Source organism: Purpureocillium lilacinum (assembly GCF_023168085.1).
Source record: "Purpureocillium lilacinum CBS 284.36 DNA, scaffold_5, whole genome shotgun sequence".
Lineage (NCBI taxonomy): Eukaryota > Fungi > Ascomycota > Sordariomycetes > Hypocreales > Ophiocordycipitaceae > Purpureocillium > Purpureocillium lilacinum.
The window spans coordinates 143,595-159,178 of NW_027072115.1; the positions used below are offsets into that span (position 1 = coordinate 143,595).

General features: G+C 56.3%; 4 protein-coding genes across 4 annotated transcripts; 1 reads left to right on the top strand and 3 right to left on the bottom strand.

The window, feature by feature from the left end:
- Positions 1-30: 30 nt before the first annotated feature.
- PLICBS_006623 (uncharacterized protein) lies at positions 31-1,765 on the bottom strand (the record flags this gene model as incomplete). The annotated part of the gene is made up of 3 exons (XM_018327606.2): positions 31-1,378; positions 1,436-1,655; positions 1,711-1,765. The coding sequence occupies 3 exons, from the start codon at positions 1,763-1,765 to the stop codon at positions 31-33; spliced, it is 1,623 nt and encodes a 540-aa protein (XP_018173789.2).
- Positions 1,766-3,014: 1,249 nt separating this feature from the next.
- On the bottom strand, positions 3,015-5,338 carry PLICBS_006624 (uncharacterized protein; the record flags this gene model as incomplete). Its single annotated transcript, XM_018327607.2, has 2 exons — positions 3,015-4,766; positions 4,835-5,338. The coding sequence occupies 2 exons, from the start codon at positions 5,336-5,338 to the stop codon at positions 3,015-3,017; spliced, it is 2,256 nt and encodes a 751-aa protein (XP_018173790.2).
- Positions 5,339-6,846: 1,508 nt separating this feature from the next.
- On the top strand, positions 6,847-11,091 carry PLICBS_006625 (uncharacterized protein; the record flags this gene model as incomplete). Its single annotated transcript, XM_065601009.1, has 5 exons — positions 6,847-8,389; positions 9,836-10,037; positions 10,091-10,300; positions 10,361-10,547; positions 10,609-11,091. 5 exons carry the CDS (start codon positions 6,847-6,849, stop codon positions 11,089-11,091), a joined length of 2,625 nt encoding a protein of 874 aa, XP_065457081.1.
- A 2,894-nt stretch (positions 11,092-13,985) lies between these two features.
- PLICBS_006626 (uncharacterized protein) lies at positions 13,986-15,374 on the bottom strand (the record flags this gene model as incomplete). The annotated part of the gene is made up of 3 exons (XM_065601010.1): positions 13,986-14,737; positions 14,983-14,989; positions 15,369-15,374. The coding sequence occupies 3 exons, from the start codon at positions 15,372-15,374 to the stop codon at positions 13,986-13,988; spliced, it is 765 nt and encodes a 254-aa protein (XP_065457082.1).
- Positions 15,375-15,584: the final 210 nt, after the last annotated feature.

Sequence of the window (15,584 nt, forward strand, 5' to 3'; positions counted from 1 at the left end):
ACATGAAGTGTATAAGGTTGACTCAACCACTTACGTCAACACTGACCGGCCGCCTTTCGTGACGATGCGTCCCTCAATGACTGGCGATACAATCGGTAGGCCGAGGCGATCCCACTTCGTGACAATGTGCTCGCGCGCCCTCTTAAAACGGGCCTCGTCCTCGTCCACTGCCTCGTCATGGCTATTCGTCTCTTCGTCATGCCCATACCCGAGGGTACGTAACAGCAGCTGCGTGTCGGTAATAGCGCCTTCCTCAGTGACCAAGGTTTCTTGGTCCTTGAAGCAGGTATACCCGTCGAACCCCTCTGCGATGAAGGCAATCATAGCGATCGTGAAGCTGCGACCATCTCCTCGGCAAATACGACTCCGAGTTTCTGGTTTTGTCTTGTCCGGACAGGCCCAAACTTCTAGGACCCTGCTGCCCTCCGGCTTCCTCCAGTCAGCGACAACAGTGAGGCCTGCATACTGGAAGAACCGTCCGTCGGTGTGGGCATCGGAGAACGAATTTTCTAGAGCTTCCAACAAAACGTCGCTGGTGACGCGCTTGACCATGAGAGCGTTGTCAAAGGGAAGAATCTCTATCAAGTCCCGTACTGTCAAGGGTTTATCTGATTCAGACGGTTGTGATTCAGAGGCTGTGGCTCGGATGACCTTGCCGCATCGAATGCTGCCGCTGTTGACGAGGGCAATGTCGACCAAATAATATGCGCGCACAATGTCAGCCAGCATGTTCCCCAAGTTCGACTCTGATGAACGAATGATAGTGACTGTGCCCTCGAGATCGACGGTCGTATGCACGAGAGGGTCTGCACCGAGCTCGTCGATGCGATCGTTGACGCCCTGGAGGCACTCCCTCACTCTCGTTTCACTTTCTGAGAGAGCATCTGCGTCAAGTTGAATGGCCGCCAGATCCAAGATTTGCTCCACGGCAACGGACTGCAGCATGGCGACACCCTCAGGCGTGCGACCAACGTGCAGTCGCACGCAGGACAGTGAGTGCCAGTCAGAGCCACTCTTGACGATCCTGATGTCGCCACGTGCCTCCGGGACCTCGGCGACGGGGCCTTTCAGGCCGTCTTGCCCCGAATGGCTGCAGTCTATGACCATTGGGTTCTTGCCCTGAGCAGAGACCTCTCCGCCGTATCGCCGGAGCAGCTCGTGGTCGTGACCGCCCAACAACAAGTCGACGCGCTCCTGCAGGGGTCCTGTGCGAAGTGCCTCTGACACTTCGATGTCCTCAGCCAGGCGCATATGGGTGAGGGCAACGACGAAATCGCATTTCGCAGTTTGGCGAAGATGGCGGGCGCACGCTCGAGACACGTCGACCGGCGACGCGATAGTGCAGTGAGGAAGTTCTCGGCAGTTCGAAGGCCAGTCGCTGCCATTGCGTTTCGTCAGCAGAGCTCAGACGACTGGATCATGACGGTAGTCTTACGTCCCGGCGAGGCCGAAAAAGCCCACCTTGAAGCCTTGCAAGACGGATGTGTGGTACCTGACGGCACCTGCAAGGAGATGGCCATCGCTGTGCCTTCGCTCCGTGCCGTTGCAGCTGTCGGACGCGGTGCTGCTGCTGCGTCGAAATGCATTTGACAATAGCCAAGGGAAATTGGTCTCTGCGGTGAGCTCAGACAACCGTTGTTCACCAAAGTCGAAGTCTGGGAGCAGCTTGGTTAGTATAGGTTCGCCTGCCGGTGCCTATTGTTTTCGTACCGTGATTCCCGTAGCAGGCAAGGTCAATCTTCAGCTCTCTCAGCAGAGGCACCATGTGGGCGCCCCGAAGGATCGAGGCCTCCAAAGAAGGTGAAAACACATCGCCGCTGAATATGGTGTAAGGAGATGAATGGGCGTATTTCTTGCGATACAATTGTAATTGCGTCCAGAACCGGGCGATTCTTGCTTGCTTGGAAATGTGGTACTGGAAGGTCGGTGAGTACGGCGCCTCAAGGCATTTGAGAAGTCGCACCCACAACGTCATTGAAGTGCAAGAACACCAGCTCCGTGAAAGTCATTGCTGCATTAGGCGACTGCAGCCCCGAGTCTCTGTAGAACTTCCACGCGAAGGGTCCAAGTCGAGGACTGGAATCCCGTGAACCACGCCCGTTGTGAATTCTGGAAACAAATCTTGCTCTGGCAAAAAGCCGTGTAGCAGTTCCTAGCCACAGCACAGTCAGCAAGTCAGCACCGGTCTCAGCCGCGCACGCCGGACAATCCCCCTAAAAATTCTCCGGTGTGACGCCATGTAACCTTTGGCGCCAACGGTGAAGAACCAACACCCAACACAGCACCAAAACGGCCAGGAGAGGGGACGGTGTGACGGAAGCGCCGAGACCACCGGAAGCCCTTGCACGCTTTTCTTTGTACGGGCGAGTCCTTATTTCAGCTGAGAACATCGAAGGCTGGTACCAGATACTTTCGGGCGGGGATGTGAGCACAGCATCCAGCCTGCATGCATGTCTTGGAACGGTGCCGCCTGCCCCGGGACAAATTACATAACACTTGATCCTAATTATGACGACTGACTCCAATGTGCACGAAAGCTCGCAACATCGCTGTCCTGGCCCCTGTTGTCAAGGATGTGTTGTCGACGCAGCACGCATCGTGAGACAAGAGGCACAGCTGCGAACGTCAACAGGGACCATGAACTATGATTTGGTCGGATCGGTATACCGCCGCCCCAGCAACTGGCCACCGCCTGCATATTAGCGATGTTACGGTTGTGCAGAATACTGTGTAAGCGCAGGTTGCGTGCCAGTACAGTAATTTCATTGCTAATACTATTGATGTGACCGCCCCTGCAAGCATGCATCTACTGTCCGAGGCTCCTAGTTTGCGATTCTTTACGTCTCAACCTTAGGCTTCACCGGTAAGAGCTACAACTATCATTGCACCACGCCATTGTCAGGCTAGGGAGATATGTGGTTGAGACTTCACTGGGCACCTCACAAGACTGGGGGCACGAGGGCCATGGCGTCGTGTTCACATGAGAACAGATCATAAATTACGAAGTACATAGTCTATAGCCTAGCCTGAATGGTGTTGCGCCTCGGCGCGCGGAATGACGTGCCGTGGAGCTGTTCGTGAGCAGTTTCGACGAATCCATTGATGTATCGATCAACGATCGCCTCATCCTGGCCTCGCGACCACATCGGCAGCTTGATGGCAGAGTTATAGAAAGCAAGTGCCCGCGGAAACTCGCTTGTGTCTTGTGGCTTCCCCCACGGCCCCGGTGTGCCGAACCTGGGAAGCGCTTTGGCTGTCTCAGTAAATAGCGGGAGGCTGTTCAGCAGGCCGGTGCTGCGCGGGATGTCCACCTCGGAAAGACCCTTGTCGGTTAAGAGCTTGACAAATTTGTCGCGACTGAGATCTGCGGGCGCTTGCGATGCATCAAACTGCATCACAAACGCGTACCAGGCATGCTGATCCGTCGTTTGGTTGGCAACGTCAGGCATGCGGAGAAACGGGATGACCTGCAGGTGGCTGATGATGCGTCGGGCCCAGTGCTCGCGCCATTTCTGTGTGACGGCATGGTTCGACAGCTGAACATTGGCCATGGCAATGGCGAGTGGGTGAGCACGGAGGTTCAAGCCGAGACCGGTCAGCCAGAACTTGCGAAGGGGATGGCTCTCGGGGACCTCTTGCTTGGCGCGCTTGTTGAAGTGGCCATGCATGATGGCGTGCGCGTAATAGTCGGTCGAGTTGGTGGCAAACACTCCAGCCTGGCCGCCCGTGATGTTCTTCTTTGCCTGGAGCGACCATGCCGCCATGTCGCCCCACGTGCCCACCATCTTGCCATCCACCATGGCTGTGTGTGCGTGAGAGCAGTCCTCAAGCACCTTGATACCGTCGTTGACCGACCGAGCGTTCTCAACGATCTTCTTCATGCGGCAGGGGAGGCCCCACATGTGAGTGACTATCACAGCCCGTGTCTTGGACGTGCTGCGGGCGAGGATCTCGTCCGGGTCCAAGTTCCCGTCTTCCAGTGAGTCACAGAAGACGGGTACCGCGCCGTATTGCAACATAGGAGTGGCCGTAGCGAAGAAGGTGTACACAGGGCACAAAACTTCATCTCCGGGCTGTAGTTGCAGAGCCTCGAACATGTGGAGGATGGCAATCGTTCCGGAACTGCAGACGAGCGCATGCTTGACGCCATGGAGACTGCGCCACCTGTCCTCGAATGTCTCATAGATGTTGGAGCGATTGTATATGGAGAGCGAGGAATGAGCTTGGCCGACGATGGCTTTCTCAATCTCTGGCGTGATGATGGGCCAGGGGCAATGCTCTTCCCCTTCGCGGCCGATGGGAACGTATTCGCCCCTTTCAGAGAGAAACGAGAGTTTCGCTGCATCCAGCACTCGTACAGTGCTTCGGTGGCTCTCAAGCGAGCTGTCGTAGCGAGTGGTCACTCCATGAAGAAAGTCGCCGAAGCCTCGCACCATCCTTCTGACGACCATCTGTTTTGATGATGTGTCGTCGACCGACACGATCTGGGTCCCGCTAGCGTCCACCAGAGTGACTGTGCGATCATTGAGTATTGCGGTGCCGGCTGTTCCAGTGATGGTGATTGACTCCGCATCGGCGTGGGCAACACGAGAGAGGTGCATGTTACCGATGAGGGATTTGTCGTTCCATTTGAAAGAGATGTCGGCAATGTCGTCACCACTGTACTTCTGAAACTGCCGCACAGCGTCAATTTTGACGGCGTTGAGCGAATCCGGCTCGCCGAAAAGCCAGATGATGATGTCAATCATGTGTATGCCCAGATCCTCCTATATCCAATTAGCACATGGGGTTAGGGCAGCAGCATCGCCGGGGAGTTATCGGGAACAAAGCTTACAGCGACTCCAACTCCCGACGCTCTCCAACTCGACGCCAGATTCTCGATGTTTCGTGCCAGGACTGCACGAAAGGACACAACGCGTCCCAGAAGAGGCAGAAGGCTGACGAGCTGGTGGTACCGCGGCTCGAACCTCTTCTGAAAGGTCACGCCAATCGGCACAGGTAGCTTGAGCAGGCTCTCATACTCGTCAAGATTGTTGGCCGCCGGCTTCTCCTTGAGAATCGGAACACCTGCTGCAGAAAGCGCATCGATGCACTTCCCGTAGACTGTATGCGGCAGACACACGAGCGCAAAGTCGGGCTTGTGTTGGGCGAGTAGCTCTTCGATGGACTCGTAGGCTGGGATGTCAGGATGCTTGCTAGAGAAGTGACTGAGTGTCTGCTTATTGGCATCGCAGACGGCGACAATCGACTCGGAAGGCGATCCGTGGAGACTGGCAAAGTGCGTCTTGTAGCCTCTGTGGCCGATGCCAATCAGAGCTATGTGGTAGATTTCGGGCATGATGGAAGAAGTTGTCCAGTGATTTCGACGCAAGAGCACACTTACGTATTCAAGGTCCTAATGAGCCTGACACACCGCACCAAAAGCCACATGAACTGTTTGAACTGGACGTTACTGCATCTATATAGCTACATATCACATCTAGGCGTACAGTATTGCCCCTTCAGCTCCAAGGTCGGCAGCTTGTATCACCCTTCACCTGGGATGCCGCAAGCAGTCTGTCCTCGAACATGTCGGATCAGAGCTGGCCAGTCGGCCGCTGTGAACCATGGTCGTGGCTGGGCGTAGCACCGAGACTCGTTGACCCCATGAAAGAGAGGGAACTGCTGCTGGCCTGAGACTCGAATCAATCGACCTGCACCTCAGCCGTCTCCATGTGGAGTATAACAGCCTGCAAGAAGCGGTCCGCCAAGTTGCCTGGGTTCGTGCCGGTAGCTGAGCTGTAGTATTGGCGCAGGTTGTCCGTCGATCAACGACTTGCAGCTGTAAGATATCACACCTCGGCGCTGGATCATAGGCCGTCCTATCCTTGGGTCGGACAGGGCCACAGCGGCTCATGTTTGGCTCTGCGGTGGCTATGCGGAGCAGCATGAACCGTTTCCGGGCCGCTTGGCTGCAGGTCTTGACCTTCTTCGTCCTACTCAGCTCAGGACTAGCATCCTCACCTAGCTGTTTGAGAAGAACAAAAGCAAAGTACAGAGCCACCGGTGACTTCTTCAAGCGGCACGCCAAGCGGCACGTCGTTTTCGGAAAGCCCTACTGCATTGACGCCCGAATGGGACGGGCCGCGCTGAACCCCAACCCTGTTCATGCCGATCCTTTTGTCTCATTTCGCCAAATGAAGGACATTGGGCCTGATCGATCGGACAACACCAGCCATCGAGCCAGCAACAGTTGACGAGATGTCTCTCACGTCATTCGCGAGAAAAATCTGCGCAACCATGGTAGCAGCTGCATTCAGCTCCGCAGCTAATTCCTCCTTTGTGGAAACAATTCATGGTGCCCCGTGGGCAATCCCCTAACAGCCAGGGGAGCAGCACGGCACACGAATCAATATTGAATCGCTGTGATGCGTCGATTGGTTAGACGCGGACCCAATGCCGAGACTGCAGGCCAGGAGAGATGCCGCAGGTCAATCAATGAGACGGGATGCCTGCGAGGACACTATGTCGTGTCGCATGAAGTACACAGACCGCAGGTACTGTATACCCGACCATTCGTTGGTTCTTGTCAAAGTTATGCGGCTGCATACTGAAACTTCCATCGGCAGGCTTGCATCATACCTGCCTATCGGGCCGCTCGCGGACTTTGCCACAGGGGCCCCGTGACCGCAAGAACTTTGCATCTGTTGTCGACCTTCCTACTATTCATGAATGATCGTTTGAAGCCAAACCATAACGCAGCCAACGGTCTATCCCAGCCACGAAAAAAGGCCTACCTATTTTCAAGTCGTATTTTCCTACTTTGTCACGTCGCATCACCCCATTCTTAGGCGGCCCTTGGACAGCATGCCCGACGAGAGAGCTCCTCTTCTTCAGCCCGGGCGAGCCGACGCTGCGGCAGAATGTCAGCGCCACGATTCAGGCAATGTCGAGACCGAGCAGCTGCCTAAGGGCTTCAGGTTTCTCGCAATCATCGGGAGCCTCATGTTATGCTGCTTCCTCGCAGCCCTGGATATGACCATTGTGGCCACGGCCGTTCCTGCCATCAGCGACACGTTCCAGTCCCTGAGCGACATCGCCTGGTACGGCTCCGCTTTCTTTCTCACCCAGACGACTTTCCAGGCAACCTGGGGCAAGGCGTACGGAATCTTTGACCTTCGCACGGCCTTTGCCGTGTCGATTCTCATCTTTGAGGTTGGTTGCGTCGTGTCGGCTGCGGCGCCAACGAGTGCGGCTGTTGTCATCGGGCGTGCCATCTCCGGCGTCGGCGCTTCTGGCATCATCGGAGGAGTCTTTACCATCATCGCTTTCATCACGGACGAGGACTGGCGGCCAGTATGCATCGGCATCATCGGAACTACATTCGGCTGCGCAAGTGTAGTCGGACCACTTGTCGGGGGTCTGCTCACGAGCCACCTTTCCTGGCGCTGGATATTCTGGATCAACTTGCCCATCGGAGCGCTGGGTTTGCTTTGCCTGTTTACCTTTTTTGCAACCCCAAAGTCTGCGAAGCGGGCGCAAAAGGTGCTTTCGTGGAGAAGCGTGTTGCTCGAACTGGACCTACTGGGCAACATTTTGACGACGGCTTCAGTGGTGTGCTTCACCCTGGCGATGCAGTACGGCGGCACATCTGTCCCGTGGGGCGAAGACTACATTATAGTCTTGCTGGCTCTGTCAGTTATCTTTGTGGGCGGGTTGGTGCTCAACGAATGGTCCATGGGCGAACGGGCGCTTATTCCGCCTCGGCTCATCAGACAGTGGCCCGTGTGGCCGAACTGCGCGTATACCTTCTTCATCTCCGGGACCTACTTCCCGCTCCTTTACTTTCTCCCCGTCTACTTCCAGGCCATTCAGGGAGTGAGCGCCGAGGAAAGTGGCTTGCGCAACATGCCGCTCGTTGTGGCCGTCTCGCTGTTCACCGTCTTGTCCACATCCTTCATGGGACGGACTGGACGCTGGACACAGCCTCTTCTCCTGGGTGCCATGATCTCAGTCGCCGGAGCCGCGCTAATTTACATGCTCGACGCCGAGTCGCCTGCGCCAAGCTGGATCGGCTACCAGGCTGTCGTCGGCATTGGCATTGGCATGGCCATGGAGGTTCCCCTGGTGGCGAACCAAAAAGCAATCCCCCTGAAAGACATTTCCGCCACGGTCGGGCTGACCATGTTCTTCGAGCTTGCTGGCGGCGCCGTCTTCATGTCAGCCGGTCAGGCCATCTTTGCCAACGGCCTGGTGCGCACCTTGGCTCGCGTGGCCCCGAATCTCGACGGCCTGGACGTGCTCAACCATGGCGCCCTTAACATACGAGAAACGTTTGGCGACGACGCACCGGCAGTGCTCGAGGCGTACATGGGCGGCATCACAGACGGATTCGCAATGTGCCTGAGTTGTGCGGTCGCGGCCACTGTGGTTGCGATGGTGGTTGCTCCCACCATCATGACTCGATGTGGCAGGGGCAGAGTAGAAGGACCAGGGGCAGCCACGGCTAGTGGCGGGGGCTGCTGTGGGTGATCAGATGCGTTGCAGGTTGCAAGGGGCGTTTCGGGCCACGCGCGACCATGGCAAGGGGCTGGAGCATGGCAGTCGTTGCCCCAAATTCGCGTACGGCGGCATTGGCGGTAACAACAATAAACAAAATGTGACGTACTCGATGCAGACGTCAATGACAGAGGCCCGGGAGCCTTGATCTACCAGCGCCGGTGAACAGCTGATGGGACGGCGTAGCACTTGCCAGAATCTCACCGTGATCGTTCTTGAAGACCAAGAGCGCCATTGCCCAAACTTGGTCAAAGCGTTCTTTCGGCGTGTATTCCCTTGTCGGTGGAGTGGGACGATTGAGGTCCTGGCAATGCCGTGCATGCACGGATGTTCGTCCCATGTTCCACGCCTCGCCGATGAAATATCCACCACTGATGCATCTCTCCGCCCTGAGGTCCCTTGTTCCCTGTGAACCTTCGACCGTGAGAAGCGGCCGCTCGATCGCGCGTGTCGGCGGGGACCAGCGATCCCATGTTGTGGTTCGGTATCGTGAAGCCGTGTTCGTTCCCCGCAGAGGGGCGCGCCCGACAGCCACTTCAGACGTTCCTCAATGAGGCAACTCACCGAGAGGAGGCTTACTTCTTTAGCGGAAATATCGCCGGCACCATCCTGGCGATCCTTGCTCCGCTCAACCAGCAGGCGTTGTCCAGTTTGCCGGCGCTTGCCACGTTTTTCGACCTGAGTCCCGCAACCACCACGAGGAAGTGGCTCCGTGGCGGTTTCGTTGGGAGGCAGGCCAGAGGTTCGATGGGGGAGGCACTCGCGTGTTGCAAGCCAGGGCAAAACAGCCACTGCTGGACGAGAATTGAGTTTTGCCAATTTTCTGGTCTCAGCCGCACAATGTCCTTTGTCTGTCCCCGCCTTCTGTTTCTGTCTGGTGCCGCAGGAGTTGTGGCCGCCCTGCTTGTGGTGTTGCGTGTGTCAGGGGTCCTACCCATCAGACACGATCGTTGGGGAGGCGTTTTACTTTCCTTCCGTACCCGTGAGTCCGTGACACAACTTGATCGACAGGGATCCCCTCACGACGAACTTGGTGGAGGTCCGTGTCCATGGCTTGCATGCCTTCGTCGTGTGGCACTGCGAACCGGCGCGTCGGTGCCCTGCAAGCTGAAGTGGGCAATGCTCTAGAAGCAGGTTGGCCGAGGATGTCTCCTCCCTGCATGCAGGATGTCGCTTGATACATAACAAGCGACATCCGAGGCCTCTTTGCTCCCAGGCGGCTTCTTACGAAGCACTGCACCGTCATCTTCTCGAACCTTTGCTCCCTCGGCCAAATCAGCTCTGATGGCATCGAAAGGGGATATCCAGTTGGCCTCTTTGGCCGCCGGCTTTACTCTTGGATTTGGCTTCCTCACCGTCTGGCAGGCCATCAAGCAGACGCAAAGAAACAAGCGCCCGTGGAGGAGTGCGTATGTGTACATGATATGGGGAGAGATTGCCGCGAACCTCGCCATCGGCATAATCGGATGGATTTTCCTAGACGGCATCATATCGCCAACGTGAGTTGGTGGGTGTTCTCCACGGGAAGAGAATGGGGCTGATCACGCAACAGGGTTCCGGTTCTCTTCTTCATCCTGTTCCTCTGGGTCTTCGAGATCCAGCTGCTCATGCAAATCATTGTCAACCGAATCGCCATCATCGCAGAGCATAGGAGCACGATATTCAAGCTGAAGTGGGGGACAGCCTTTGTCATCACCTGCATCAACATCGCCGTCTTTTGCATTTGGATCCCATCACACACTGTTCCACCAGTCAACGACTTGTGCGTGTACTCGTCTGGGCCTCTAGGCAACATGATTTTATACTGACCATCTGGTTATAGATTCGTTCGCATCAACGATGTGTGGGATCGCATCTCCAAGATCCTTATCCTGCTCGTCGACGCCGGACTCAACTACTACTTCCTACGCACCGTCAAAAGAAGGCTCGTCGTGCAGCACGGCTTGATCAAATATGCGCCACTGGTGAGCTTCAATGCGAAGCTGATGGTCCTCTCGATCTGCATGGACGTACGTACATGATGACTGATGCCACCAGGCGAGATATCTGCTGACACGCGAGTGCAACTAGGGCATGCTCATTGGCCTCATGTCACTGCCCAACCAGGTTGTCTACATCCAATTCCATCCCGTGACATATATGGTCAAACTCAACATCGAAATGTCCATGGCGGATCTCATCACGCGACTGGCACGCGGCGAAAACTCGGACACCTATCTCCCCTCGACATCACATAACAGGACGGTGACGGGAGAAGAGGGAGACGCCGGCCCGCGAGGGCACCAGTTTACGCTGCAATCCATGAGCAGGCCCAAGGCTGCTTCCGAGGACTCCTCTTCAGACGACCTTGGGGATCTGGGGACTGCCGGCGGGGCCGGTGGCCGGGGAAAGCTGGACGCGGGCATCCAGGTTGAAACGGTTATTACTAGCAGGACGTCGCGCCGTGGCTCAAAGGCGGAGCGAGAGAGGGCTTTTGCTCGGGGTCGGGCAGTGGACGATGAGTTGCCACTGGCTCATGGCTCTGACGATGGCGTTGTCCGGGAGAGATACTAATGGGGCCGTTAATGTCAGGGGGTCTGTCCGGCACAGGGGTAATAGTCAAGCTGATCGACGAGAGGCGCAACGAGTCGCAGTGATACCATGGTAGCTAGCAATGTCAATAATAGTGCTTTTCATTAGCTTGCCGGTCAATCGTTCAATATTCTGCTTGCCCATCCCATCTCCTCTGTCGCAAGACAGCGACGCTGGACGTGGCCGAGGCCATGGGCTGTGGCGCGGTGCCTTTAGCCGGTCGCATGTGTCTAGTGGTGTCGACATGTCACATCGGTGCATCAAATGGCTTTCAGAAAAATAAGTGTTTCATTCGCCGGAGCATCAGTGGGAGCAGCTTGCCCGGAGGGTTTTGGGCTGTCGTCGACGAGGGCGCCAGTGGTGGCGGTGGCGGCAGGGCCCATGTTCTCGGCCGTGCAGCTGTCAAAGCGAGCTGCTGCCACATCAACCTCGGAGCTTTTCGTTGGACGGATGTCGCAGGGGGGGCTTTCCAGAAAGGTGCCAGAGGCAGCCTGCTGCAGAATTGACCCTGGAAATGCCACGGGGCAGCCACTTGAGTCAGTTGCTCGTATCTGGTCGGGTTTGCCAGGGTTCAGCGTCCCCCGCACGCTGATCTGGGGCACATAAGAACGGAACATCCTTCCCGAGCGTGCGCCAGCCGCGGCAAACGAACACAATGAGCTCGGGCCTGACACCGAGCCATCAGCGAGCGAGACAACAACTGGCGCCAGCCGCGCCACCAGGGGCGGAACCACGCTGCGACCGAGCTGCCCTGACTGGCCACGATGGCCATTTTGAGGCGTCTGGGTGCACAGAATCGCGAATGGAGTGACAGATGTCACCTTATGAGCTTGGCTTGTAGCTTTAGTGGGCATTGCGACAGTTGGTGTTTCCCGGGCGGGGGACCTTTCCTGCCTGACGGCGCGCTCAATTGAAGAGGATGACGGAGACGGGGGCGATTCGATGGGCCGAAGTGGGTGATATGATCAGCACTATAATTCATGCTATGACTACGTTTGACAGGGCATTGCACACGCGACCACCCCGTAGGGATTGCTGCGCAGACGACGTAACATCGAGGGAAGACCACGCCAGCCCTCGCTTCCACACGCTGCCGCATCATCGATGCCGAGCGCCGCTCAGGCACATGCCCCCAAGCCTCCCCATGCCTGCGATGAAACCAAGACAGGCCCTCCCGTAATGTCTCCGTTCTCCCCCTTGCAGCAAGTGTCGGGAAAGGTGCCATGCGGCCCGCGAGACTCTCTGCAAAAGTCAAGTCCCTTGTGCCAGCGCATATAGCCGACGTATGATGGGTTCCTGTGACCGTCGGCCTTCGCAGGCTGAAGCCAGCCTGTGCCGGGGACGTATCGCCCGCACCGCTTCGTCACCTGCGCCAGCGTCTTGCCAACGGTTGAGGCGCTTGCCCAGACGTCCGGGTCTACGGTGCCGCCGCAAGCAAACGCAACTACTGACCCCCGAATCGCATACACGGATAGGTAGTCGAATCGCTGGCCTGAGCTGAGTTGCTGCTTGAGGTCCGCCACAGCCGCGTCGGTTTCGCTGGGGTGCATTCCCGTGCTGCAGTTGCACCATGTAAGCATGCCATCGTGGGGGATCTGTCGCTTGTGTATGTCGGGAATGTCGTCCGCGACAGACGGAGCTCCGAATGCTGGCGCGGTGGGGTCAGAGAGGCGTGTATGAATCTCGTAGCCTAGCTCATTACGCGATATTCCGTAGATTCCATCAACGACGCTCCGAGGAATACTGTAGGCACCACACAGGGCACTCGAGCTGACAATGAGAGCAACGACTTTCATGTTGCCGAATGCAACCTAGGAATCATCAAAGGTGTGCGAATGGGGACTTTGTGCGCAATACTGGTTGGGTGTCTGTGGCTTAAATCTCGAAGACATCTGTTACGGCATACGGGAGCACGGTTCACATCGTCGGTGTTTGGGTTACTCTACAGGAATCTCGCTATTCGTCCTATAGGATTACTCTGTATCAGAATTCGTCTGTTTAATACCGCATTGCGACTGCGTCATTGGGTAGGTAATGGGCTTCTGGAGGCACCATGTGGTCTGTGAGTACCGAGTCATTTGCCTCGAAACAGCCACCATAGAACAGTGAGACCGGGAAACCAAGAATACGGTATTGTCATCCTGTTTGCCAGTCGAAGTCTCGCAACAAAACACAGGTGCTACCAGTTGTCCTCGTGATGGCTCTCAGTCACCATCACGCAGCGAACATCATGCTTGCTTCAGGCAAACGTTTGATCTGGCAAGGCAAAATTGACAAAACTTGTCACAGCATACGTAGTGATAGACTCAGGAATCATAAAATAGTGGCTCATTGAGTCATGGCAGAGCGCTGTGCGTTTGGGAAAGGTTCACGGGGACTCCGCGCCTGGTCGCCAACACACGTCTTCACATACAGACTGGGCAACACGATGCTACAAGCAATCGGGCCTACCGCGGAAATTTCCAAGAGCCCAAATATATGCAAACGCGGAAAGTTCCATTAAAAATTACTTCTTTGCGCCAGGATCGAGGCCGCCTAGGTGGCGAGTGACCACCAGCTTAAACGCATCACCGTCGCTCCCGCCTTTGACAGGTTGTGTGTGGAACGCATCCGTGTCGTCTCCATCATCTATGTCTGTAACATTTCTCGGGCGAGAACCCATTCGCGAGCCTGCGTCATACATATGTATATACCTTCCCGTGTCGCGCTTCGCGGATGTGCCAAATTGCTTCGGGAATACGTGGACGAGCAGAAGGCGGAGCGAGGGCAGGCAGGCACAGACGATGCCAATGCAGATCTCGACAGCCGACCACAGGCCGACTTCAAAAAACTCCCAGGTGGGATTCATCGAATCTGACCTAAAGGCGAGCAGCGACCTAAGCCGAAGTATACTCACGATGGTGATGCTGCGCGGGTGTTAGTCTCGTGAGCGCCGAAGCGGATAGCGGGACATACAAGGCTCCAGTGCCAAACATCAATCCGACGCCAATCTTCTTTTTCCAATCCAGTCGCAGTGTTCTGATCTGCCACAGCGGAAGTGCCAGCATCCATACATCAAGCGCGATGCTTATGGCCGCGCTGGACCAGCCGATTGCGTTGATGTTGAGGCACTTTCCACGATGCTCTTGATCCCATTGCTCCCAGAAATACTTGATGGGACGACATTGAAAGATGCATACCAGCGTGAAGACGGCGCCGAAGAGTGTGTTGAATGCAATCGTCCCCCATAGCAGCCAGCGGATCGTCGTGCCAGGAAAGATGCGTCGATAAAAGAAGAGAAAGGACAACTTCAACACCGAGACTTCGATAACGTAAATTATCTCCTGAAAGTAAAAGAATCTGAGGAAATTGGTGATTTGCTGCGGCGTGAGGGTCCATATGTCGCGGCCGAGTCCATTCACGGGGACGTAATGTGCGTTGATGATGGCCCCGGGGACCGCGATTATCATCGTCAGGAGGGCGAACCAGTCGTCGAGGCAAATATCGAGCTTCGTATAAATCTTGTAGGCGAATCTCTGGATGATGAAGACGCCCGCGAGGACGCTGAATGCGGCAGCCGTGTCGCTGTATACCTGCGACTTGTCGCGGATTGGCGCGCCGCAGTTGGTCTTTGTGATGTTGAGAGTGCCTGGCGCCGGCGTCAGCGAATAGTGATTGGGGTTCGGATAGGGCCTCGAACTTAATGACTCCTTGATCGTACAGCTCTTGGTCACGCAAACTGTCACATTATTGCTGAACTGCTCACTCGCACAAAGGCACTTCTGGTCGGTGGGGCTGCATGATGAACTCGGCAACGCAGAGGCAAAGCATTCAAGCTAAAGGGACGTCGTTAGCTATTTTCTTGGTCTCGAATACCTTCTGTTTCTAGCTTACCGCGCAGCTTGGCAGTTGTGAGAGAAGGGAGGCAGGCGATGTACCTTGCGCTATCGCTGCCGAGAGGAAGGCGGCGGCTACAGAGAAGGCCGATATTCTCATCACGTACACAGAATGCCGCAGCCTCGACGAAACTCGCGACCGTTGGTACGAAGTACGTAGGTGCAAGGAGACTAATATCTCAGGCGTGCGCTGGTTGCTTCTTAAGGGCACGGAAGTCAACCGATCTTGATGATACAAGTTAGACCGTCCCACCCCGTGCCGCGTGGAGACCGACTCCCCAAGGTCTTCTTATAAGACGGGCCGAAACCCAGCCGTGCAGCTCCCGAACCGTCTCACCATCCCCGAGAACGGCAACGGCTCGCCAGGGCAGTCTCCAGTTAGACGCGCATGACGCGCTATCCGATTGAGGCTACCTACGACTGGCGCAGCTCACAGCACCGGAGATTTATAGCTCCATGCTGGACGCTGCAGGCAGACACACAAGGATGGCGCTGTTTTGAAGCGGCTTCGCTGCCAGAAGGGGAAGTGTCGTGCGACTGACAAGAGGGCTAGCGCCCGCCACACACGGCCGACGTCTGCACGAATGCGCACCGCCTGCG